We start from the raw sequence: 25,546 nt of genomic DNA on the forward strand, positions 1-25,546 counted from the left end.
TTCTCAGGCGGTGAATCTTCTCAGGCGGTGAATCTTCTCAGGCGGTGAATTTTCTCAGGCGGTGAATCTTTCAGGCGGTGAATCTTCTCAGGTGGTGTATCTTCCAGCCGGTAGAGGTAGTTATCTTATCGCCCTCGTTAAATCCCGATTATTCCGTTCGGAGGACTGTTCTACTTGGAAGTGTATGATCTACACCTTAGCACATTCCTTGGACGTACAAGCTCTTGCGACTGTGAGAAAGGGTGCGCAATCAAGGCGCACATGTCTGTTCTGCGCAACTCTACGACCACGGAAACGTGCGCAGAGTAGAAGCCACGCCCCACGCCTCTAACATCAAAAATTTTCATGGTATGTTGGCATTTTTCTCTTCGAAAACTGAAGCCCACTTGGTAATTCAAATTCGAAATTTAACTATGACATCATCTAATACAGCGATAGCGGCTCCAGCTAAATTGCCAAACTTTTCTTAGGCTGCGAAAACACTGCCCTCACAGACCCGTGTTAGACACGAAAATTTCGAAGGTACGCCACAAGAACACAAATCGAACTTGGTACAAAAGTCAATACGCGAAATAATTTTCGAGAATATATCTGAATACATAATCCATACCCATATATGTACGTTCATCATCGTGACTAAAAGATACTTTACTGTTCCTCGAAGACCGTGCAAAGTACTCCTGCTACTATGGAAGGGTACGCAAACAAAGACTCATATTTTCTATGCTCTGGGCATTTTTACGATTGAGGAAAGTTGCACCGAGAAAAAGCTAATGGTAAGCTGGATCCGACCCATGAAAATTGAAATCAGCATAGTAGTCTATACGTAGTGTCTTCGCTCACGAGTAGTCCTACCCGCTCTTCTCAAGCCAACGATCACCACCGTAATTATCAAGTTTAATTGCTTTGTCGACCAGGCAAAGCACAACAGTTATGGAAAGTAAAATATATCCAAAATGCCCTTTTTCATGCGACTGGAAATGTCAGCCGATACATCGTCACCGTCCTTCAGACAATTAAGAGTTTCATAAGAAGTTATGTAGACACGTTCACACAAAGCCCTCCCGAACCATATATTGAGAAGTTCAAGCTCCTCAGGCTTTCCATCATACGCTTCACTCCACCAAAAGCGATGTATTTTAAGCAGCTCAGTGATTGTTTCTTCGGTCAGTTTAAAATGTACCCACGTACCGAACTTAATCACATATGCGTTGACATGGACAAGTTCATAACCTGGGCCTAAACCGTTACTGTAAGCCTTGAGGGCATGTCAAACATGATAGAACAAAGAGTCCAATCGCGCAAGGTTGACGCAGAATTTGGTGAATTGTAGCTCGACACGGATTTTGAAAGCGGTTTATTAGGGTTTTATTATGCTTCTCGCCCAAGAGAAGGCCTATAGCCATGAACGCTCTCGTCCCTGTTTTACCCTCGCGCCAGACGGTCCCTCTCGTTCCTCTCTAATGGCAAGGTCTAAGTCAATTAAAAATGCCGGCCATGATGGATTTCCTTCGTTGTCATTGACAACCAGATTTCCAGTAAAATTGTCACCTTGCAACAATCCTGTCCTCGTGTGAAGCGATTTATAGCCTACGAAGGTTAGTAGAGCACTGTATGGATCGATAATGACCCACCCTCTATGCAGCTCCCTAGTGCCGAAAGTAGGCAGAGACGTGATTTTGCCTTGTATATGGGGATTCCATAGTCACGGATAATAACTCGACGATGCACGCGATTCTGCAGCACATGGTAATGTTTACATGTGGAAGGTGAGCTCGAGCAGGTGCGTTTGCTAGGGGGTAGGGTTGCATCGGTGGAGCAATTGTTCAGCTTGCGTCCATTGCTTGCGGTCGCATTTTCTGGTCGATTTGCTGATCTCGCGGTACCTGGCTTCGGAGGGCAATCTGTGCTTTACTTGCAGCCTTGCAGCGGGGGGAAGAGCTCATCCCATTTGAAATAGCAGATCACGTTAGCCTCCATTACACGACATTCCGAGACCCACCGCATCTGTCAGGTGTGTCAGGCGCACGCAAAAGGGAAATCCGAGAGGAGCGAGAAAGGTATCTGGGCGAAAAGGAGAATCATGTCCGTCAATGTCGGGATGTTGTCACCGACCAATGGCCGTGTGAAAGACCCCAGCTACCGGACATTCCTCGCCTAGACCGCCAGAACGCCTCGGAGGCCTGTGCCTTGCTGTGTACCTAGTGGTACCAAAACCACACGTTCCTCCGGTTCTTGCGAGAAGTCCAGGCCCGCTTGGAGGCGCTAGGTACTGAACCAGACGAGCAGAACCGAGCAGAACCGGAGCGTTCCGCCCGCCCCCTCTCAACAGGCCCGTTCCGCAGAGAGATCTTTCTTGCCCCCTTCATTTCTTAGACCTGTTACGGACACATGATTTTCCGACGGAAGTCCCACCTTTACCGGTGCCCCTCACATTCAACCGACCGCGCGTTCCACGGTGCTATAATCATGATACTACTCCGGAGCTTGATTCTCTCATTTCTGAGTTTTGCGGCAACCCCTACTAAGTGGAGTTGTTGGCCCCCTCCAGCCTGCGGGACAGCCTCGAGGCTCTGGAAGCGCGTGAGCGGCCAGGTTCGCCCACCTCGCTGTCTGTGCCGCGGGACGTTCTTGAACGGCACTGCCGTGTTCTCACACAACAGCGAGACGACCTCTGGGACCGTCTCCGTGCAACGTTAACCGTCGCCAGTGGGTCCGCAGAACGCATTTCTAGTACAGGGTGTTTGGATATCGGTGTTGATACCAGCTTAGAATACTTAGATATTCAATTAAATCTGACGTCGGTCGTCTCCCAAGTAAAGCGTTCTCACCGATTTCGCTATTGTATCTATATAGTGTCGGGCTAATACTGTCACACAAGCTTCTTTTCTGATGGGGCCGTTCCTGAAGGTCAGGTGCACAGACGTCACAGCTAGCCAGGGCCCCACTCGATGTTGCCCAATGTACCGCAGCACATGGGGTTGGTTTGTAGGGGCGGTTGCCGGCGCTTATTGGGTGGCGGGGAACTCAAGAAAACGTCCCGACCTTCATTTGGGAGCGTTTGCAGTGTGGGGGCGGCAAACAATTGGCTTTGCTGCGTCTTTGTACACAGCAGCATGCAACCTCTATGCACGACGGTCATTCTGCCTTGTTCTAAATCTAGAATCATGTTCTCGCGGGCATGTTAGCTTTCATTGGCGTATTCAAGAGGATCAAGGTCTTGAAATTCCATCTCTAAGGGCGCGGCACTCAAAAAGGCCTCACCTGGGTGTCCAAGCAATACCACCTTAATACTGTGGGAATCATGGCCGCAAGCACCCGCCTGTGGTGGATGGCGTCTATGTAACCTGATGAAGCATCTCGAATAAACCTTGCGAGGGGGCGGGGGGCATCAACTCTCAGGTGTTTAGCGACAACACATTCAGCTATTATCGATAAGCAGAAGTCATATGATACAGGATGGCTTGTCCTACTTGCATCTGTGACCGGCGATTGGATGGTGTTTTGGTGGTTTCCACACGAGTATTGACGGATTGTCGGTAGCAGGTAAGAAATTCTTCTATATGGGACTCTTTTTCGAAGTTCTTTTCGCCAGTCCTGCATGCGTATTGTCTCCCTGCGTACGGAAGTGGTGGTATAGAGCTTCGGATCAGGGAAAGCCTTTGAGGCATATGGGGCAGACGAGATCAATGAACGAGGCTTGGAGAACCTTCTTGAGAATCTCTACACTCCTTTGCGGGCTAGCCATGATGTTCTCGAACAGATAAAAACAGCAGGCCACATTTTCCGGCGATTCCATAAGAGATCAAGATAATCATATACTTCGCTGCCCAGATAAGCTGGTGCTGTGCAGGGCAAGGAGATAATTTTTACCTCTATCATATATTACAAGGATGTTTGGTCCTACACGAAGACTCATTATTTGTCTCCATTAATGACACTACTGCAGTAGGAGCAACACACTTGAACAGTCCCACTCCCTTATATGCAGCCAACAGCCTCGATTCAATGCATAACGCAAGTGCGCGACAACCAATGAGTTCTCCTAAGCCGCATATCGACTCACTCAAATACACTCCGGGGATCGGAGAGATTACGGTAGGATATGCGGCACCGGTTGTTTCTTGCTTCCTGTCGAAGTCGATCTAACTTCCGCTCGTCGAATCTTCCTTCGTGAAGGGATGTTGCTATTTGATCCAATTCACTACAGCTCCATCCAGCCTTGACTACTGCAGCCGTAGCTTCTGGCCCAATCGATTTGTACTCGCTCCAAGGGCAACGGTCGGAGAATCGGTTGCGGCAGAATTTGACTACCAGGTCATCAGCACCCCTTTCCACGTCTGCGAAGCATATGACCTGGCTAGATTTAGTACAGTATACAAAACATACAGCAAACACGTTGCTCACCTCCTTCTTTTGGCTGCCGCCTGATGACAATATACATTGCCTAATTCGAAGGGGAACGAGGCTGGCGAGGCAGTCCATCTTGTACAGGATTCAAATAAATGTTCTATATTTGTGCTATCGTGCAAGAGATGAGGCTGGGTCGTGTACAAAGAGTCCTTGAATATCGGAACAAGGCACCTGTATTTATAATTTACTCCGTTGGTCTGATGTCCTACGCTCAAGATATAATGGTTCCTTTACTTTTCGATCGCTCGACTTGAAAACACCAATCATATACATTCAGAAACACCCCTATAGTCCACCAGCCAATGGTATGAAAACTAATAATACGGAGAGCTCATGGACTTCCCAACGCGTACGGTCAGTTGACGGTATTTTCATTGAGCAGAAGTGTCGAATTTAAGACTCGTAACTTGTAGTGAATAGATGACAACTTAATCGAACCAATAGCGGACATCGAGTAGCGTAAGTGGGGCGGCGCAATCTTGCAATGCCCAGATAACCCAGGCCATTGAATTGATCAATAGAGCGGAGGGACATTGTACTGACACCAATCAAAACACCGACTATAATCAAAAGAGCGCTTACTCGCCCCACAACTTGAGAGGCTGGAAGCATACCAATACCAACAAAATAAGAAAAAGGGGAAATTAGTGCAACCTCTTAAGACGCCGTCGTTTCGGGCTCGGAACAGATCGTCGGAAATTTTCATTTGCACCCTTCAGGGAACTTGCAGGTGATAGGGAGACAGTCCTTCCGGCCGTAATGAAGTGATTGATGGGATGATGGATGATAGTTGAATATGATGTATTGGTTATTGAGTGTCTAGCGGACGATGCCGGCAGAGTAAACTTCCAGTTTCTCCGCTAGTTTCTCCGCCAGTTTCTCCCTCCAGTTTCTCCCTCCAGTTTCTCCCTCCAGTTTCTCCCTCCAGTTTCTCCCTCCAGTTTCTCCCTCCAGATCCTCTCTTCGGTTCTTTTCCCCTTGATATGGTTTCAAAAAAACCTCGGAAGCCACTTTCTCATGAAGAGGCATGGGCAAAGATTGAGATCATGAGACATGTCTACCAAAACCATCAGGAACAAAAAGCTGAAAAGTTCAGCAAGACTGAATCTCAACGCACTATAGTCAAGAGAATGAAACTACGGCAACGCTTAGAACAGATACGCGCAGAGTGCAGTCCATATGGCGAAGATGCTGTACGTCTTTGCTGCCGTGCTCTTACGCAATCCTCAATAGTCGACATGAACAAACATCAGTGGTCCCTTTTCATGAAGAGATTGGAGAAGGAAAAGACGGGGCCGATGTTCAATTTTAGGGGTGATATCAGATATGATCATGCATCACTCAATGGCATCGCAACCATATTCGAGGAAGGATTTTGCAACTCCATTAGCAAAACCTTAATTCAGAGGGAGGAACTATATATTCCCGTGGCAGCCGTGACAATGATATTCCCTCGCTGGAATCGGGATCCTTGTGTTTTGATGGTCGATATAGCGAAGGGAGCAACGGATCTTGCTACGGATCTATTCGAAACCACTTACCAGCTGGTGGGAGACGTTTGGCACATGAGCATTACAAGTGGTCCTAGCCTAGCTCTTGCTGCCACAGATAACGCGACTATGACAATAAGTGGTGCCAAGAAAGAAGCTATCCTAAAGGTCTTTGGCTCCAGAGTACTGGAGGCTTTGGATGACATCGTACCAGAAGGCTCAGAAAATTGGAGATCAAAAAGTGTATCTATGACATTCCGAAAGCAGGGCGTGATTTGCCAGGTTGCCCTCGACCCAATGCGTGCTGTTGGTTTGGCCAAAATGCTATATGTCTAGGAATAGACCACTTTGACTTTCCCGTAGGTGAGATACACGCTAGTACCCAGCTCTAGCCTTAGTTTGCCGTCGGACGTGGTGTCACCGTGTAGTGTCTTCTTTGCTCGACCACTGTGGTCGGTTTCCGTGATTGAAGCAAAAGAGTTCTGCCAGTAGACAGTCTCCTTTCCTGTGCCGTGTACAGTCAACACTTTGTTTTCGCCAACCCCATCGAAGAAGTTAGGGTCTGTGTCTAGCGGCTCTACTTTGAATCCCTGGTAAATGTTAGACGAAAAACGAACCATGCGATCGTAACTTACCATCGGAAGACAAGTGCATGCGCAGCAATCCAACACCGACTGTGAAAAATACTCGTGTTGAGAACTTAGTAGAAAGGTTCTGATCAAGTTGCTTGATTTGGTATTGTGACTGCAATGATATCACAGTAAAGTGCTACTTCTGTGGCGCCTTCAGAGTCTTGTGAGGTCGTTGAAAATGGTCAAAGAGCAAGAAGGTTAGCAACCCAATCACATGACCGTCCCACTTCTGGCATCAATTTTAGCCCCTCGTAACGTTAGCCCCGCGGCAGTCAGAAACCTGAGTCAGCCACCGATGATATTACGTAACTAACGTAAAGCACTTGTCGCACGGCCCAGTTTCACAATGTCATATAGAAGATGACTTCGAAAATCACTTCTCTGCAATCACCAGTGTATCGTGTCATCGGCTGTACAAAGGCACACAGTACCTACTTCAGCAACAGGGCACATACACTCTACCAGAAACACTATGAAATATTGAACCTCAATCAGCTATCTTTCGATTGGAATATCAGCTCGGTCTTTTCCATCTATAATTTATGTATGAAAAGAGACCACCAATATTCTATTCATATCAATTAGTATAGAGGATAAAATGCAAGTACTACAGTATAAAAATATAATACTGTTGTCATTTGGATTGTGCTTTGCATATATCTGGTATATGTTATCATGATTTTCTTCCCTTCTCTACAATGTATTGTTGAAAATTCAGTTTTCTCTTTCTCATGATTCATATTGTTATGTACATGTATTTATATACCAGGCTTATGATCTTTGTCTATGCTTCTCCATGAAAATTTGGCTTCTGATTAGGCTTTCACGTAGCCATAGTAAAGTATTATGGAGCCGGAGAGAGAAACTGGAGGAAGAAACTGGAGGAAAACTGGAGGGAAAAAACAGAAGGAGAAACGGGAGAAAGAAACAGGAGACAAACTGGAGGGACCATCAGGAGGGAGATTGGAGGGAGAAACGGGAGGGAGAAACAGGAGAAAGGAACGGGAGAGGTGTCACGAGACTTGCCAGTATTACATGACGGTATCCATGCTCCCGACATAAGGTGCACGTGATGAGACCTTTAACTTCAATATGACCTTACGTTCCGCATCTCTTAACCTGCGAACAACTTTTGCTGCTTCTTCAGTGATAGATTGAAGTTTGCCTTAGAACCTCGTTTCAAAGTGTCGAGTGTATTTGAGCTCCCACTTGATCTCGTTATGGCTGAAGTCAGCTGGAGGGACTTATTTTTTTCCAACAACCCTCCGGGGTTTCTCAAAGGAGAAAACACAGACGACTCAGTTTTCCTCCCCTTTTGTGCAGAAAACGAAAATTGGGAACTAGGAGAGATGGTCGACAAGTCGAGACTCGCAAAAGAAAACGATATACAGGTATTTTGGCTTCGAATCGAAGGGCGAAGTAAATACGTCGGCAAAGTTGTAAGTCGACAGGTACAACTGGACGTTCTTTCAACTGACCATAATTAAGTTTCCCGAATTCACCGAGGAACAGGCTATAGAGCAGCTTCACCGTCTCGGAGTGTCTGTGGGTGATATTCCAAGAAGGCTAAACGATGCTTTGCACGAATTCGATAGATTCTTTCGCGAAGCTCGGGCATATAGTCATGTCGACAGATTTTGCCTGAGTCGAGAGAAAATATATTTTCCAAGATTTTATGGTGTGGTCACCGACATGACAAGATATCGGTTCTCGTCTGGATATGCGCATCAACGGGCTGTGGTGCTCGAGGCAATCAAACCTCACTTGAGCTCTCGACGTGTTCTCAGTGAAGAGGGCGGGGTCGTCTCTAACCTGCCTGAAAGCTTCCTGACGACACTGAAGGACCTGCAGCTGAGTCCATTTGAACAGAAATGGTACTGCTCTCTGCTTACGGATCGACTTCGCCGCTTAAATGCCCTACACAAAATCGGGGTAACCCATGGAGATGTCAAGGACTGTCATTTTCGACTTCCTGGTGACTTTTACGATACAGTTCTATATGACTTTTCCGCATCGTATGCTTTCTCCGATAAGTGGCCGTTCAGGGTTAATTCGGGCAGACCCCGGCCGCTAAAACGAATAGCAAAGGGCGAACGTCAGCGTGTTGAGCTTCAGGTTACGGAGCGGTAAGGGGAAGTCCTAAGTCTACTATCATCACTAATGTACAACTAGAGCTACGTCCCGAGACTTTCGTTCTCATTTAATCAAATCGAGTTCCGAGAAGGTGGTTGATGATGTACTTTGGCAATCTTTCAATGAAGACGAACAACCTTTGGAACTGCTTATATTTAAACTCCGCAATCGCCCGGATTGTCAGTATCCCTTGTCTTTCATCCCGCATATCCGCATCTAAGAAGCTCACTATGCTAGATTTTTCGATGCCGAGTCTGAACTCGATCTTTCCCTTCCTGGAAGCGGGATGTCCAAAGTCCGATTTTTGCTGGCAAATCCGTCGGGGCCAGCTTTTACATCATTATGAACCGTTTTGGGCAGTCTACCATAGCCCCAAAGACCAGGCCTCGTCGTTATCCTTCAGTTGGGAGGTGCAGCTTGAATCTGTCGAGATATACGAGTCAACCTTCTTTATGCTTTGCCTAGTGCCAAAGTCTTGGATTCAAACATCGGGTGCGAATTGCGATTCTCAATCAAAGGTCAGGGGACTTGGCGACAAGTTACGGCAAGCCTGTCTGCACCTTGGATCATCAGGAGGTTGTGTCTCTGTCATTGAACTTGACAATTTTATGTGCATAGATGAGGGGAAATTTCTGTAGAGCGAATTTGTGAACTCCAAGTTGCAAAGCGGGCCTTCATGTACTTGAGCTTGATGTTTTTGCGAATGGGATCTAATGTACAGTACTGTACTATAAGAGAGGGAAACCCAATATCTATAATCACGGCTCAAGTAAGCTACATTCCCACTGGAACTCTGTCTTCACTGAGCAAAAATTGGCCGATCGCACAACTTGAACTAGCAGCCCTCGATAAAGGCTGCAAGTATAGCGCAAATCGTCACAGTGAAATGAAGTTCAGATGGGAATTTGAGGACACTTAGGTAGTCGAGCAAACGTTTGAGCGAGAACCAAAGTATAACTTATGCTTTAAATGTGTACAGTCACTACTAATAACACCGTAACCAAATCAACTTCGGAACAGCAAGCTTTTTTTTTCTTTTTTGAAGACGAACTAGACTCAACACAAGGAAACATACACTGGGAGCAGCACACCACTATCCAAAGAACAAACATTCCTAAATCCAGAAGTCCGTGTTGAACGGATCGAATTAAGCCTCTCATTAATGAGCGGAACCGCAGTTCATGTTGAATGAAAGCAGTTGAAAGAGAGCATCTTGTGTCCAATATGCCTAGGGTGCGAATATATTTGACCGTAGATAAGGCGGTTTTCCAGAAAATTTGATGATGTGATTGCCAATTTGCTTCCAGTTTTCGGGGGTGTCATTAAAGACCCAGTTACTCGAATTCTTGGTTCTCCTATAGAATAATAATAGGAAGTGTGGGTTTCATCCCAAACTACCTTGACATCACGGTACTGGGTATCTGTTCGCGAAATATTTGTCGATGGGCTACCCGTTTTGGGGCTTGTCGCTGTTACAGAACTTTCTTTGCCTTTGCCAGTCCGTGATTGCTCTGGTGATTGTTAGTACCGCGGCATTTGAGTAGCAGAGGACCCGCCGTGAGCCAGAAGTGAGGGGTACTCGGTTCTAAGGTCATTGCCGTCCTCATCTGCTAGACGGATCAAACAATAAAGGGCCAATTTTATTGTCAGGCCCTTCCGGGCATTCCAAGAGACTCTCTTGTACTTCAAGAGTCCGATCCTAGCTCTCAAAGCGGATTCTTTGACAGATTCATCGAGTGACATTTTGTCGGTAAATTGCTTTGAGATCTCCGACGAAGACAATACCCGTTGATGTGAGGCTGATGGCCTAGTGCGGACAGGCCTTGGCGAGGTTCGAATAGGGTCGGGTGCCAGATGGAGTTGCATAACCACAAGCTCTTTCTCCGTGATAACAAAGACGTATCGACATCTGTAAACAGCGCCATAATACTGAACTTGTTCGATAGGTCTGACATCATCTCTCTCCGGTGCGTCCTCGTAGGAATCATCCTCGCTGTTCCGGACTGTGTCAATACCGCAAGCTGAATCCCACTTGAACTTGGTATCACCAAGAACGAGAGCATTTGCTCTGCCATGCTCATTCAAGTCGATCTCACGCCCAGCCCCCCAGTCAGGTAAGCATCCCAATTTCTCCCAGACTCTTCCGCCCGAGGTGATGAATAGAGGCTTCAGTACTGCTGATACGGGAACCGTTATCGACATGCAGACGAGGTCAGACAAGCCACGTTCATCAAAAATCTTGTTATAACCCGCTTCCTCACACTTTGTTGTGGCGTCAAACTGAGCGACTTGGCATCTTAAATCACGTTCGAACCGCTCGGTAAGGACCTCATAATTGAACTCGGTCCATTCTTCCACATTTTCGATTGTGTCCCAGTCTTCGTTGAAGGTGAAAGTTGATCCTCCTCCACTAGGGAAAATGACCCTTGGATTGGGTTTAAGCAGGTAATTCAGTAGTGTTTCTGTCATGTTTGGAGGTCTTGGGAAGGACGAAATGATAGTCCTATCTTGCACAAGATAGACATATTCCTGTTATTAACTTATATATATATGCTCCCATGACATTTCTTAGGTAAGTATTTGGCTTCACGATGGCTGATCATTTGGTATCAACCCCGCTCCGCTACGTACGATAGTGCCATTACCCATTGACAATACATATCCGATTTTGAGACGAAAGCGCATCCAATACCCACCAAGAGGCTTACAGCAAAAGACGGAGAGAACAACGAATGGTATAGAGGGAGATACAGGAGGGACAATCAGGAGGGAAACTGGAGGGAAAAACTGGAGGGAAAAACTGGAGGGAAAAACTGGAGGGAAAAACTGGAGGGAAGGAGGGACAATCAGGAGGGAAACTGGAGGGAAAAACTGGAGGGAGAAACTGGAAGTGGAGGGAAAAATAAGAGGGAAACGAGGCAAAAATGAGGAAAGTTGATACCGGTAGTATGAGTAATACAAGTATTGTGAGTAGACAGGTCCGAGGGATTCTGCCGATTGATTATTACATTCAATACAGCTTTTCAAAACACCGTAACATGGTCCGAAGTGGGTACAAGTGGGGCAAGGAGAAAGTCCTGGACACTGATGCAGTCCATGGTATGCTGTTCATAATAGAGCTTCTTGACTTATCCTGGTGGAAGTATCCGCGGCACACAACGCGTGTGGTTGAGTTAAATTTTTTAGGGGATTTAGATTCCTGGGGCTGAGAGCGTTCTCGCTTAAATATTTGTAATATTACAACATGTCATCCGGTAATAAACCATGTGAAAACAGTATATAATCTACTACCGGCAGTGTTGCCTACAGTGCCCAGAATACTCTCTAGTGTCGTGAAAGCGAACTATCTATTCTATTTATCCTATCTCTTCTGCTCCATACTCAGGAGTTTGACCAGCAATACCAACATATTCTCCGATAATGAATTCTACCTATGCGGTGTCCAGTATCCTGCCACCTGAAGCTATACTAGAGAGACTTCTACCGGGCCACGACTTTCTAGTGCGCCTTCTCTATTCCTATTCTCAGTCAGATGCTTCAATTTATCTGCTCAGCGCATTGGCCTGTCTCGTACTCGTCGCATATGCTGGACCGATACTCTGGAACAAAATCCAATCCTTCCTCCTTTTTTTTGCGGCTTCGGGGGAGATCAGGTATAATGATCCTCTGTATGATGATGCTATGCACTGGGTCTCGAAACACCCTTCCCTGAGAAATGCAAGGCACTTTAGCATTACTCTGAAGACCGGCTTTACCTCTCCATGGCATAGAGAGGATGCAGCAACTAGTGACAACACAGCTACCACTCACAAAGATATAACAAGATTTAACGACGATCCAAGAGATTTCTGGACCAAGTGGAGAGAGCTAAGCAGACATCGACCGATTTATTATTTGCCTGCAGCTTCTTGTCTTCACTGGTTCATGTACAAAGGGCATCTGTTTGGATTACTTCGTCAGCCATATAAAGATTCTGGTAATCCATGGTTTGACCACCGGGAGAAGCTGATTATCTTCTCCTGGAGTCAGCATGCAATCAGGCTTCTTGTGAATGACATACAGGAAGATGCCAAGGAAAACAACAGTCACCGGATACAAGTTTACCGGGGGTTGCAGGACGGGCAGAACAAAGAATGGTGTAGTTTCTCATCGATAACCCCACGCCTCTTATCAACCGTCGTTATGGATCCCAAGATCAAAGCCAATCTTATCAGTGACCTGGCCAGATACCTTAATCCGGCGATGAAAAAATATTGCGGAGAGCGTGGCATTCCGTACCGACGAGGTTACCTCTTCCACGGCCCGCCAGGTACGGGGAAATCAAGCCTGTGCCACACTCTTGCTAGTGTGGCCTGCCTTGATATCTATACAGTCAGTCTCAGCTCCAAGACCATGACCGGGGACCTCCTTCATCGCTTATTTGCATCTCTTCCGAGCCACTGTATCGTGGTTTTTGAGGATGTTGATCAAGCTGGTGTTGAAAATCGCAGTGCGAGTAGCACATCAATACACTGCAAAGCCGCTAGTGATGATGATGATGATGATGATGACGAAACCAAATGCCTCGATATTCCAAAGCGCACCGAGAGCGCCGCGGGTGGTATAACCCTTTCCGATCTACTCAATGTTATTGACGGGATATCCGCCCGAGAAGGCCGTATCTTAATCATGACTACGAACAAACCCGAGGATTTGGACGAGGCTCTTAAACGCCCAGGCCGTGTAGACTTACAAATCCGCTTTGACTTCGTGAATACGCACGCTGCCAAAGAACTGTTTCTCATACCCTATGTCGAATGTCCAACCGAAGACTTTATCGTCGATCCAGAAACGATGGAAATCCGCTGTTCATTGAAACCTGTTATCAAAGATTTGACTCTTGAAAGACTGGCTGGTCTAGCAGATTCCTTCGCACGGAAAATTACCGTGGGAAAGTACTCTTCTGCGCAGCTTCAAGGATACCTGATGCAGTTCAAAGGCGATCCCGTGTCCGCCGAACGTAACGTGGAAGACTGGATGCAGCGAATGGATGCAGAGAAAGCAGGAGATATGTTGCCTTGATTCAGTGGCTGCTGATTGCATCTGCATCATTTTCAGTAGCACATGCTGCGGGTTATGTTGTCTTGCATGGAAGGGAACAGGTTGATGGTATACACTGTATCTATTAAGGGACTGTGAAATGGGAGCTGCAGAAGATATGTTGATGTTGCTAGGACTGGTATTTATTAGGGTACGTTTTTCTAGAAGGATGGTGAACGATTGCGATTGCTGTGTCATGATAGTGTAAGTTGGATACCATGCGTGCTCTACGTCCTGACATAGCCCAGATTGAATAAGTACACCGTAAAGCGACAAAGTTTGAGACGTATAAGCATCCTGCCCCATCAGTCTCTGCCTATAAGACGCGGCTCGAGTGTATCTAAGGTCGTGCTTCTTCAACGGACCGATGTATCAGGCAGATCAAACCGGCAACTTTTCTGGATAGTATTAGCCTCTGTGGAAACGATGAGCAATGGCTAGGGTGGTGCTGACCTGCGCATCTTCCATAATTCATTAAAGATATCAAATAGACGTTTACCGAAAACCCCGCACACTGCGAGTGTATAGAATATACAGATCGAGGGCCATAGTTATAACATGCAGTGAAACTTTGTCGAATATCCCATCACATCGTTGTTCAAAATCTCTCATAGCTGCAGTAGCCTGGTTTGATATAGTCGACATCATTCCTGATATACATCGCTCACCCTCTTATATACTATTGGGCGGTATTATACATTCCTACTTCCGTAGAGAATTAGTGTGTCGTATCAACAGGTGTGATGATTTATCACGTGCCTACCCCGCTCACAACGTAATAGAGGCAAAGGAATCTCCGCGCAGTAATCAAAACATACAACACTCTTAGACTCATCTCAAATTGGAGGGAGGTGGTTATAGTTTCCTTGAAGGGGTATTATCGCCATCTGAAAAACCCATCAAAGATTTAAGAGACCAAGGCTAATCGGAAACTTCACGATATGGCGAAATCCCGATTCTTCGAAATTCTCCACTTTAGTCCGTGACCACATGCATAGAGGAGCTTCAGTATGTTATCATTTCTTTGAATGTTGTATTGCTCTTGTATAGAGTATACTGAATATTTCTAGTCCCTCCTCTTCTATTAGGGAAAGGAGCAAAATAAAATTTACATAGAGCCGAGGATTGTCCGTTATGACGGTGACAGCACTCAGCCGCAGACCTTTGTCATTGGTACTCCAAGTGATAAGAAATCTCAGCTTGTTGTCCTATTTCGTCCACTAGCTGAAGAGCTTTGTAGTGGAAATGGATTCTTGGAAATCTGCTCTGGCTCCTTCACTAGTGATGAAAATCAGGTATATGATTGGTTCCAGCTGGATACAGATCGGTCTGGATCGAGGTGGGAACCAGTTTCAGTCGGCCAGAATCGGGTTTTGGTTATCCAGGCAGGCACACTGGTTCGATTTAGTCCGGGTAAAAGTTTATGTGATTTCGTATGCATGGGCTACTCCGACAGCCAGGCAACCCTTACGCGGAGCGATATTGAGTTTGAATCATTGGTTGCCCCATTCTTACGACGTATCCCTGAACAGGAGAGACTCCAGGTACTTTGCAGTCCTGTACTACCGGTCCAGGATCGGAAATACCAGAGCATTAGGACAATGAAGGACAGCGGTGATCCGCAACTCCCTAGTCCAAACACGGAGTTAAGTCCACCTCTCCGGAAAGACTGGAACACTATTACACAGCTTATCCATTCCCTGCGCAATCAGGATCAGCAAATGATTCGATTTCTTAATGGCGATCGATTTGAGGATATCTTTGCAAGCAGCCCACCGAATAAGATTCTCAGCAAAACCCCCAAGTCTGAGAAACTTCGTTATCTGCTTAATGTGAGGTGGACCAGGACGAAACACCAAGCAAGCTCTGCTGGTACTGGCCAACGCAGTATACCGAGCTTGGGAACGGTCTAGGGTGGTAACGCTGATCGCGTTCGACCTAAAAGGCGCGTTCAATGGATCCACCAAACCAGCCTCGACGCTCGGCTGCGAGCGAAAGGCATCCCACCGAAAGCCCGGCAATGGATCCGCAGCTTCATGGAAGACCGCCAAGCGAGCGTCACATTTGATGACGTTGAGAGTGAAAATTTACCACTGGAGCATGCCGGGCTGGCACAAGGATCCCCACTCTCACCGATTCTGTTTGGATTCTACAACTCGGACCTGGTGGACCAAGTAGTAGACCAAAACGGCGGTGCATCAGCTTTTATCGACGACTATTTCCGCTGGCGATCCTACCCAACAGTAGAAGAGAACATCAAGAAGATCCAGGAAGAAGACATCCCCCGAATTAAGGAGTGGGCGCGGCGAACGGGTGCATCCTTTGCTGCGGAAAAGACTGAATTAATTCATCTTACCCGGCGGAAAGCGACCCACGGAAAAGGACAGATTGTCATCGACGGCCAGGTTACTAGACCGGCCGACACTACGAAGCTTCTTGAAGTGATCTTTGATAAAGAGATGCGCTGGAAGGAACATGTACAGGAAGCGGTTAAACGGGCAACTAAAGTGAACATAGCCCTGAGCGGGCTCAGACACCTCCGACCGGAGCAAATGCGCCAGCTATACCAGGCATGCATAACACCTATTGTAGACTACGCATCTACAGTCTGGCACAATCCGCTTCGAGACAAGATACATCTGCGACTTCTGGAGACGGTACAGAGAACGGCTCTTATCCGAATCCTTTCAGCCTTCCGGACAGTATCTACGGCTGCACTCGAAGTTGAGTCCTATATCCTACCAACTGACTTGCGACTCAAGCAGCGGGGACAAATAGTGGCTGCTCGCTTCAGCACCCTGCCAGATGACCACCCGGTTCACCAGGTAATAAGCCGAGCAAAGGAACGCAGCACTTATATCGGTAGCGGGGCCCGCTTTCCCCTAGCCGAAACACTGCGAACCATGAACCTCGGGCGGCTGCAGGCCTTAGAAACAATTGACCCCAAACCACTTGCGCCATGGCGGAGCCAGCCCTTTACAGAAATCGAGATCGAGCCTGATCGAGAGAAAGCGCAGGCCAACGCACTGGCACAGCAATCCACAACAGGTATCACAGTCTTCTCAGACGTTTCAGGAAAAGAGAACCAACTAGGCGCCGCAGCAGTAGCTCTTGACCGCAACCGGCAGATAACGGGGTCTCGACAAATCAGCATCGGCTCAATGGAACACTGGTCGGTCTATGCGGCCGAGCTCATGGCAACCTACTATGCTATCGGGCTTGTTTTCCACCTAGCACAGGAGAAGCATGCTACAACGACAGCAACCCAAGGCCCAGCGACAATCCTCAGCGACAGTATGTCCGCGCTGCAAGTGATCGCAAACTCATGGAATAAATCGGGCCAGCTGATCATCCAGGCTATTCATCAGTCTGCTGCAGAGCTAAAAGCACGAGGAGTTCCGCTGCGATTACAATGGGTCCCCGGGACACTGCGGTAACCCTGGGAATGAAACAGCGGACCGTCTGGCCAAGGAAGCGGTGGGAGCGGAAAAGAAACACCCATTTTCAGCACCTTCTATCGCGGGAGAAGGCTTTCGTCCGCAACAAAATCAAAAGTGAATGGGAACAAGAATGGAAGACCTCTAAGAACGGAGGGCACCTCCGGCGCATGGATCGGGCCCTACCCTCATGCCGCACGCGCCGACTGTACGGCTCGCTTCCCCGCAACCGTGCTTACCTGCTGGCGCAACTTCGGACCGGCCACTCATGGCTCGCCACCTATGCTAAGCAACATGGCTTCCGAGATAACGAGCAGTGCGAATGTGGAGCGACAGAAACCGTGGTCCATGTATTAGTTGACTGCTCGCGGCTGAATGCCCTACGGCAAGAATTGCGGCGGAAAATCGGAGGCGTGTTTAACAACGTTTCAGAAATGCTAGGAGGAGCAGGCCAAGGTAAGGAAGGTAAGTTGAAGACGCCACGCAGAACGGTAGCGTCCTAAGGGCGGTACTGGACTTTGCAGAGGCGTCGCAGAGGCTTCGAAGTCGCGCGGCACGAGGGCGGCAGAACAGAACACCAGGCAACGGCCAACACAGGCCTTGACGAGGCTCCAAGTTCGCCAGGAAGGTAATAGTCTACAGTTAATGGATGTACATAGTGAGTAGATAGTGTTTCCCTGCATATCGCTTAAGGCGAGGGGCCAGCGTATGAATCATCATCGTCCTCATCAAATGTACCAAGTGCATTGCACGACGTAGCAAAAATACTTTGTACAGTGATCTGCGAAATGAGCCTGCCCCCCAGACACTGTTTTGTTGTTTAAGAAATCCTTGGTTGTCAGCTTACTGACCAATAGCCCTTGCAAGGATTGGCTTAACAAAGTATATCTTCTATACAATTGGCTTAGCGTTTGCGCCAAGAACCCTTCAAATCAAATGAGAAGTATCTTGCTGGGCAAGCTGACTTCGCAGCTCACTGTACACAGACACATGTGCATAAATACTGCAGAGATGACACATGAATGGCTTACACCAAAGAGTATGGGGTAGATTTGTCCACTGAACCAAGCCTGGAGCCCAATGTCGTACAGTATCATCAGATACAGAGACTGTTCGGAAGAGCACTACTCTCGGTCATATAGTCCAATCAGGGCGAATTTGTAGCAGGGTCATTTTTCATGAGACGAGACACTGGTATAGAATTCTGGACTACCGCTGTACACAAGGACATATGCAGCGCTCGTGGTGACGAGTGGTGACGACCTCCCAATAGGAGCGGCCATATTCCTAGCAACTCACCTGGGCAATACGCTTCATCCCTTCTTCATCCATCTAACAGTTCAGTGGGACCCAAGGTTTCCGTTACAGACGCCCTTAACGAGCCCTACATTGCTGAAGTATGACCATCTCAAGAAATGATGGATAAACATTGACTTATCGACAGAATTATGGAGACCGTGAAAAGACTATACGCAGTCGAAACAGGAAACGAACAGATTGTGGGCTATATTCAGCTAGAAGAATATCACAGCACATCGATGGTTGATGTGCTCGGCGAGACATGATTTATTGGACCCCTTTTTGTTGAGAAGCACCGATTTACGGAGGGACGCCTGAAAATGCAGCTATCTAGGAAGTGTACTACAGTGTTGATTACTTTAAATGCCTCTATTCTATTGTTTCTATGCTCACGTTATGCGATCATTTCAGTGCGCTTTTCGTTGCTGTTGTTCAAGTATTCAAGTCCAAGATCAATACCGTAACGGAGCGTAAACAAACTTTAGACGTTTGAGCTCCATTTGTCCTGGATCCTAACTATGATACTGCATAAGATTGATGTATTGGCCGTCGTTTTTCTCATCATCGGCTGGACTGCTGCACATAGGCATCCTACCTACCATCATCACCATCGGAGTCGATCTGCTGATCAAGAATCAATAGATGGCTACAGGTCTGTGGCATATTACGCTAACTGGGTGAGTCGTTTGCTACTCAGCTCTTTGGCGTGCACAGCTGATCAGGAAAAGGATATCTACGCTCGAAAATATTATCCATGGCAGCTGCCTGCTGAAAACCTGACTCATGTTCTATATTCATTTGCGAACGTTGGGCCGAATGGCACTGTTTTTGCCTCAGACACCTGGGCGGACGTAGAGAAGCGCTGGCCATCGGCAGACGAGAGTGAAAAACGAGCAGAAAACGAGGATGCACATGGCTGTGTACAAAAGTTATTCGAACTCAAGAAGAACCACCGAAACCTTAAGGTATCTCTGTCAATCGGGGGTTACACATACTCGCAGTCAGGCTCCTTCAGTATCATGGCTGCTACGGATTCTGGAAGGGAAACATTTGCAGCCTCAGCCGTCAAGCTCATGGCAGATTGGGGCTTTGATGGACTGGATATAGACTGGGAGGCATGTGTTCACAAGAATCATGGTTCGACACAAGCTTACGAAATCTCTTCCAGTATCCCACCAATGATGCCGATGCAGAAAACATGGTATTGCTTCTGAAGCAAGTGCGAGAGGTAATTATCAAGGCAAATCCTGGGTTAAGCTACTAATAATAGCACGTTGCTTAGGAGCTTGACCGTTATAGTGACCTACACTCGTTGGAAAGACCTTTTCTTCTCACAGTTGCGGCACCAGCTGGTATGAGATTCACCATTTCTCATGACAGATGCCTAGGACGTTGAACCTGGTATAGGGCCCTCAAAGTACGATATTCTGAAGAAGACAGAGATGGATGCCTATATTGATTTCTGGAACTTGATGAGCTATGACTATACGGGCAGCTGGGACTCCGAAAGTGGTCACATGGCCAACCTTTATGCGTCCATGGACAGACCTGCGTCCACTCCGTTCAACACCAATCAAGCCGTTGAAAGCTATATAAGTGCAAATATATCTTCTAGAAAGATTGTTCTCGGTTTACCACTATATGGGCGGGGCTTTGCAGATACAAGTGGGCCTGGCCAAGCTTTCAACAGCACCCCTGCGGGGGATTGGGAGAAAGGTGTATACGATTATAAGTCACTCCCTCTCAGTGGAGATAACGTGACGGTCTTAGAGAATATTGGAGCAAGTTATGAATATAGCTCGCAAGACCAGGTAATGGTCAGTTACGACAACCCGGACATAATCAGACGCAAGGCAGAATACATCATTGACAAGAAGCTTGGAGGAGGCATGTGGTGGGAGGTCTCCGGGGATAAAGAGGGGAATGATAGCTTGATATCGACAGTGAGTCTACGCCAAGTATTAGAGTGGCAGTCCAAAGCTTACAGCGAAGATAGCTCGTTGAGTCGCTGGGTGGGTCAGGAGCACTGGAGAGATCAGACAACATTTTGACCTATCCTGGATCGTCCTATCGAAATATCCGAACTGGCTGAGGCGCTAAGCCAAGGCCCTAGCAAGCTCGCCAGTCCTGAGAGCTATAGTTTAGCGAAGCCATGAAGGCGTGTGTCATCGTGGACTCTTACTAATAACTTAGGGTGCCGACTCCGAATATGGCAGGCGTCGATAAATCGTGCTTTTGAAATCCGAAGATATATCGATGGTTCGGTTCTTCCTTTTCACATTTGTATTCCCAGATAATTCCAAACTCCTTCTCGGTAAGCTCATTGACCAGTCGCAAGCCATGGGCGTGAGTGCATCATAGCGTATGGGAAGGACACAATTAATCAATACTTCCTCACCCGCCCCGTTCCTTTAGCGTTTCTCTGTCCTTCATAGTTGTTTCCAGAGCTCGCAACGTCAACCTAAGATAAGAACTTCTTGTATACATAGCAGGAGGGAACAAGGTAATCTGTATAACTGGTGTGATAGCCGATCAAAAAACCAATGGTGTTGGCGCTACTAAACGAATATAACTAACATGAGGGAACGGAAGATGTGTACGGAGTAAAGGCAAACACGCGATAACACTAAGTTAAGCGAACATGCGAGCGCGTGGAGCAAGACAAACAAAGCAAACAAATTTACCCCCACGTGATACAATGAATGCGCACTATCAAAACTGATACCCTGCCCACTGTCCAGCACTTATGGGGTAGGCTGCGGGAAAAGAATGTACGCGTTATCATGATTGTCTTGTATCTTATAGAGAATTTCCATGATCATAATTGATTGCTTCGTCTGTGCTTCGACCCTTGCTTTGATTATTGCACCTAAACAACTGTGTAGTCATCAGAGAATAGAACAGTAAGATCGGACTACAAGAACATGGCAGTGCCTTCATAACATAGCTCCTGCACTTCTCGTACTACGGTTTAGCGCTCTGAGCTGTTTGCAGTTGAAGGTAATCATGATAATAATATTATTATCATGAAGATATGCATGTGACACTGTTCTAGTCGGCATTCTCCTGAATTGATTGAGCCGGTTGCAACGTTTCAGTCCAGGCACAAGACTCTTGCTCCCAGTGAAATAAATGGAGAAAGGTACATATATTTCAAGCAGCGATGAGATTAACACTATGCATGTTAGTGTCTTGGTAATCGACCGGAGCCCCACCAAGCTTATCATCAAGAAACGCACCCGAATTGCTTTAAGGACACTTCAGAAGACGCGATAGGCTGATATGTTGGAGCTGTTGATCGATAAATTGCTGTAACGAAGAGAAGATACTATTGATTGTCAATCGTGTTCGGGGCCCCATTATCAGATCAACTAAATGCACTATATCAATCTTATTGAACTGTCAAGGTCGATAACAAGACTTTCTAGACCGCCCTCCACGGACCTACACTGCAATAACCGGCGGCTAAACGCGCGCGCTACGATGGCGTTGAAGTACAGATTAACTTATATATGACATGCTATCTCATACATAAGTTGTTGCGATCTCTGTGCTTCGCATCGGCTTTCCTCCATCTATGGCTCCCACCGGGTTCTTCAAGCTCAAAAGGCATACTTATTGGAAACAAAAATGGGGAGAAAATGGTCCAAAAGAGCAGACAGATGCTGTGATCGTTGTGGGCAACGTCAGAATACCGGTACATAATACGATAATTGCGGCCGGAAGTCGATATTATCGCCAATGGCTCGCCGTTCGTCCGCAAAAGACCGAAATCCCAGAGATACAACTCTCACATAACTTGGAGAGCGGCAACGTCCACACAGCTTGGAGAGTGATAGAGCTGCTATACTGCCAGAGCTACACACTTAAACTTTGCCCTCTTGTGAATCAGCCAGGTGATTGCTTCCTTAATGCTCCTGCATATACCAGTCATGTGGGGAAGGAGACTAATAACCGACAAGACGATAGAGGACACCTAGAACAAAGAGCCGCTGTCTATCAGCTGGCGGAATACCTTGGCTTGCCGCAGAATTTGCAGGACATCGCGTTCGACTACTATCGAAGAGCGATCGAAAAGGAATGGGAGGTTGATGATCTACTGAATTCAATAAACGTGATACTGAAGCCGGTTCTTGAGCTAGACACTCTACAGTCTACTCAGGAGGATGAGCTGCAGGAGAGCCGGATTGTGGATTTGATGTTCTATCATCTTCATAAAAGGCGGATTTTGTTCAAGGACGACCGTCTCCTCAGCTTGCATCTGCAATCATGCTCAGTATTCCTCGACATTTTCGTTCGTTCCTGGACAAATTTTCGTGGTAACTGAGCGGATACACCAAGAATTTCCCACTATAATCGATCTAGCTTTAGCTATTACGCAATATAAATGGAATTAGACCAAGATCAGATTTCATGGGTCTCTTCTAGGTAATCGGTTCGTATTCTATGTGTGGTTGCAAAACCAGAGCACAAGTTGCACAGTTTTAGTACTCTGATGAATTTCCCACTAGGGGGCTAGTTCAAAAATGGGTATAGGAGCGGCTTTACATGGTCGCCGAAGAATTTTTTGGTAAAAGCCGCCATACCTGATCATGTCTGGACTTGGGCATTGATTGTAAGGGAGTCTAGCGGAAGGTTTGTCGCATCTGCAGCAGGTTCGGAACGACCATTGAGGACATCATCCCACTGGAACGACAGTTCCCGGTGCCATGCGAAGTGCGCGTCTGGCACAGTGCGCGGCCGTACCGTTATGTACCTGTGGAGACAAGGCAAGCAGTTTGGTTCAGTGCAACAACTACAGCTTTGGTGAACTCTGTTGAGGCATCTGCCGAAACCGCCCACGAACGACCCCTTCTCTTGCTTTGCTAGAGCACCTAGATAGCTACAATTGAACACACTCTTTTGCTGCAATTCGCGTTCGTTTTCGTTGCTTTGCTTTGCTAGTAATCTCGCGCCTCAACAAACTCTAATCACACGCAGCTGCTCATTAACACTGGGCAGCTGCAGCGAAGTACAGGTGATACAAATTGAATCTCTCTGTTGTCTGCTTCACACCGCCCTTGAGCGTCTCATGGTTGTCATCCCCCTCGTTCCCGTCCCCGTTCCCCCTCATTGAGCAGGGCCGTTCATTCTCAAGTCGACTAGGGTGTTGAACGCCTGCTAATTGCACCTATAGCCAGGGAGGCCCCACTGAGTGGATCCATATGAGTCGTGAACAGATCGTCTGGTCCCCACCAATCTCTTCTCCTGGACAGGCCGTTCATTCTTCTCGACCAAGACAGTAGTAGGTTGACTCTAACTGTCGGGCATTCCCCTAATTGCAACCGGTGATGCATTCACAACCGTAGACGAACTTCCACTAAGAAAAGCGCACCTGCAGCCGGTCTTCCCTGTCCAAAACATCATCATCCAAAACGTAGCCGAGCAGCCCATAAGTACTGCGGGCATCATTATCCCCCGAAACCGGAGAAGGAGCAGCCTGCATCAAGCGAATTGCGGCCCTGCGACGAATTCTTCTCAGGGAGGCCGTATGTTATTCGTCTCCTGCAGATTCTTTCCCGCCCGATGACCGGCCGCGGATAGAGCTGAATGACGCAGCACTTTCGAGCTGTCATCTTAGACCACCACTGTCAGCTGGGGATTTGAGGACGGATCCAAAGTTGCACCACAGTAGCCATAACTGGCCCAAAGTGATCTGTGCTTTAGGTGTCATGGACGGTTGCATAACAGCACCAGTGGTATACCGGCAAATATATCACTACGTAATGTGACCAGGAGTTCTGTGTCAACGCTACAATCTTGGATGCTCCTACGTGTGACTAGGTTCGATGTCCTAAAAACACCGCCAACACAGCTCTTTTCCTGCAAGTGTATAATTAACACTAGTCATATACTAATCTACGACACAATAGAGTGTGCCAAGCAGTCATGGCTGATCTTGATCAACAAGACCCTCTAAAATCAACCAGTCAGAGGGTGTAATAAAATCAGGTGTGTTTATGCGACAAGAAACATGGATCGACAAATATCTGGCATCACAGTAATCATGATGGTGGAAGCGTAAGCATGGTCGGGCTTTATCATGGGCAAGCCTCGAGGTCTCTCTCGCAGTGGCAAGGGCAGATCAACTATCCCCAGTATCGGAAGAAACCTGCCATCTTGTTCGGGGATATGGTCTTTCTTCGTCTTGGCGAATGGCAAAACAGGAACAGCCTAGCAATCAACCCCGTAAAGTGATGCATGGAGACGCATGTGGCGCTACCTAGCAATGAAGGAGGATATCCTAAACGCGGCTAGTCAGAAGCATAGAGCAGTCTTAAGGATCATCTACACGACAACAGTGAATACAAGCACCAGCTGACCCCAAGTTCAGTAGCATACGCGCATTTTGCCGCCAGTGGCTTCGTCAGCTTCTCTGCGGCAACGCGGATAATCTATATCCCAGCAGTTCGGAGACCGGTCGCACAGAATCAGGAAACACGCCACTTCCATAATTAAAAATGACGGGATCCATCCCCTATGAGCAAGGCTCGGAATCTATTGGCTGTTTGGGACTAATCAAATTGGGGATATCTCTAATGTTGTCACTGCCCAGTCCGCGTCGACATCAGCAGTCGTGGCCCAAATTAGGCCATGTCTCGTAGCAACAATAGAAGAACATTCTCGAGGAAATCTACCTACCACAGAATATCTCGGAGCGACCGCCATGACGACCATTGTAGGGGAGGCATCGGGTTTCCGGAAGAGAGCGGACCTCAGAATGGATCAGGCAGCAGTTAACACTCACGTGAGGTTATGTCATTGCAGATCTGTTCGTCAGTTCTTGGCGAGCTCCAGCGATCGCTGCTACCTTGCCATGCCTCGCCCACTGCATCTACACGGATCAAGGGTCGAGGAGAGGGCATCGATTAAGTTAAGCTAACACAGGTTTGAAACTCGAAAGAGCGCCACATGACCCGTAATTCTTGCTCTCTCGAATAAGTTCCAGTAAGCAGTCCAGGAGGTTCTTGGCGTATCTATATATATTCTTGAAATTTATATATATATATACACATAAATAGAC

At 47.2% G+C, this 25,546-nt stretch overlaps 9 protein-coding genes across 9 annotated transcripts; 6 read left to right on the top strand and 3 right to left on the bottom strand.

Annotated features, from left to right (window-relative positions):
• The first annotated feature begins 2,362 nt into the window (after positions 1-2,362).
• On the top strand, positions 2,363-2,824 carry BDQ94DRAFT_138425 (uncharacterized protein). The gene has a single exon (XM_026765243.1). The coding sequence runs from the start codon at positions 2,392-2,394 to the stop codon at positions 2,698-2,700; it is 309 nt and encodes a 102-aa protein (XP_026629825.1). The 5' UTR covers positions 2,363-2,391; the 3' UTR covers positions 2,701-2,824.
• A 1,238-nt stretch (positions 2,825-4,062) lies between these two features.
• BDQ94DRAFT_157646 (uncharacterized protein) lies at positions 4,063-4,485 on the bottom strand (the record flags this gene model as incomplete). The annotated part of the gene is made up of 2 exons (XM_026768782.1): positions 4,063-4,244; positions 4,281-4,485. The coding sequence occupies 2 exons, from the start codon at positions 4,483-4,485 to the stop codon at positions 4,063-4,065; spliced, it is 387 nt and encodes a 128-aa protein (XP_026629826.1).
• An 800-nt stretch (positions 4,486-5,285) lies between these two features.
• Positions 5,286-6,733, top strand: BDQ94DRAFT_138429 (uncharacterized protein). The gene is made up of 2 exons (XM_026765244.1): positions 5,286-6,493; positions 6,539-6,733. The coding sequence occupies exon 1, from the start codon at positions 5,397-5,399 to the stop codon at positions 6,237-6,239; it is 843 nt and encodes a 280-aa protein (XP_026629827.1). The 5' UTR covers positions 5,286-5,396; the 3' UTR covers positions 6,240-6,493; positions 6,539-6,733.
• A 929-nt stretch (positions 6,734-7,662) lies between these two features.
• Positions 7,663-9,807, top strand: BDQ94DRAFT_138431 (uncharacterized protein). The gene is made up of 5 exons (XM_026765245.1): positions 7,663-7,974; positions 8,024-8,661; positions 8,708-8,847; positions 8,906-9,653; positions 9,744-9,807. The coding sequence occupies exons 1-4, from the start codon at positions 7,756-7,758 to the stop codon at positions 9,304-9,306; spliced, it is 1,398 nt and encodes a 465-aa protein (XP_026629828.1). The 5' UTR covers positions 7,663-7,755; the 3' UTR covers positions 9,307-9,653; positions 9,744-9,807.
• BDQ94DRAFT_138435 (uncharacterized protein) lies at positions 9,632-9,859 on the bottom strand (the record flags this gene model as incomplete). Its single annotated transcript, XM_026765246.1, has 1 exon — positions 9,632-9,859. The coding sequence occupies exon 1, from the start codon at positions 9,826-9,828 to the stop codon at positions 9,634-9,636; it is 195 nt and encodes a 64-aa protein (XP_026629829.1). The 5' UTR covers positions 9,829-9,859.
• A 318-nt stretch (positions 9,860-10,177) lies between these two features.
• BDQ94DRAFT_184887 (uncharacterized protein) lies at positions 10,178-11,137 on the bottom strand (the record flags this gene model as incomplete). The annotated part of the gene is made up of 1 exon (XM_026774751.1): positions 10,178-11,137. The coding sequence occupies one exon, from the start codon at positions 11,135-11,137 to the stop codon at positions 10,190-10,192; it is 948 nt and encodes a 315-aa protein (XP_026629830.1). The 3' UTR covers positions 10,178-10,189.
• A 648-nt stretch (positions 11,138-11,785) lies between these two features.
• BDQ94DRAFT_184889 (BCS1 and AAA domain-containing protein) lies at positions 11,786-13,729 on the top strand (the record flags this gene model as incomplete). Its single annotated transcript, XM_026774752.1, has 1 exon — positions 11,786-13,729. Exon 1 carries the CDS (start codon positions 12,089-12,091, stop codon positions 13,727-13,729), a length of 1,641 nt encoding a protein of 546 aa, XP_026629831.1. The 5' UTR covers positions 11,786-12,088.
• Positions 13,730-19,001: 5,272 nt separating this feature from the next.
• Positions 19,002-20,575, top strand: BDQ94DRAFT_157651 (glycoside hydrolase family 18 protein; the record flags this gene model as incomplete). The annotated part of the gene is made up of 6 exons (XM_026768783.1): positions 19,002-19,160; positions 19,212-19,598; positions 19,652-19,711; positions 19,766-19,835; positions 19,891-20,426; positions 20,480-20,575. 6 exons carry the CDS (start codon positions 19,002-19,004, stop codon positions 20,573-20,575), a joined length of 1,308 nt encoding a protein of 435 aa, XP_026629832.1.
• Positions 20,576-22,042: 1,467 nt separating this feature from the next.
• BDQ94DRAFT_184897 (uncharacterized protein) lies at positions 22,043-23,181 on the top strand. Its single transcript, XM_026774753.1, has one exon. It carries the CDS (start codon positions 22,061-22,063, stop codon positions 22,808-22,810), a length of 750 nt encoding a protein of 249 aa, XP_026629833.1. The 5' UTR covers positions 22,043-22,060; the 3' UTR covers positions 22,811-23,181.
• The last annotated feature ends 2,365 nt before the right edge of the window (positions 23,182-25,546 follow it).

The sequence above is a fragment of the Aspergillus welwitschiae genome, assembly GCF_003344945.1.
Source record: "Aspergillus welwitschiae strain CBS 139.54b unplaced genomic scaffold BDQ94scaffold_6, whole genome shotgun sequence".
NCBI lineage: Eukaryota > Fungi > Ascomycota > Eurotiomycetes > Eurotiales > Aspergillaceae > Aspergillus > Aspergillus welwitschiae.

Bases quoted from the DNA above. Each gene is read 5' to 3' on its own strand.
- BDQ94DRAFT_138425 (XM_026765243.1), top strand. From the start codon at position 2,392: ATGATTTTCCGACGGAAGTCCCACCTTTACCGGTGCCCCTCACATTCA.
- BDQ94DRAFT_138429 (XM_026765244.1), top strand. From the start codon at position 5,397: ATGGTTTCAAAAAAACCTCGGAAGCCACTTTCTCATGAAGAGGCATGG.
- BDQ94DRAFT_138431 (XM_026765245.1), top strand. From the start codon at position 7,756: ATGGCTGAAGTCAGCTGGAGGGACTTATTTTTTTCCAACAACCCTCCG. The intron at 7,975-8,023 runs GTAAGTCGACAG...ACCATAATTAAG, and splicing joins GTAAATACGTCGGCAAAGTT to TTTCCCGAATTCACCGAGGA. The intron at 8,848-8,905 runs GTCAGTATCCCT...TCACTATGCTAG, and splicing joins ACTCCGCAATCGCCCGGATT to ATTTTTCGATGCCGAGTCTG.
- BDQ94DRAFT_184897 (XM_026774753.1), top strand. From the start codon at position 22,061: ATGGCTCCCACCGGGTTCTTCAAGCTCAAAAGGCATACTTATTGGAAA.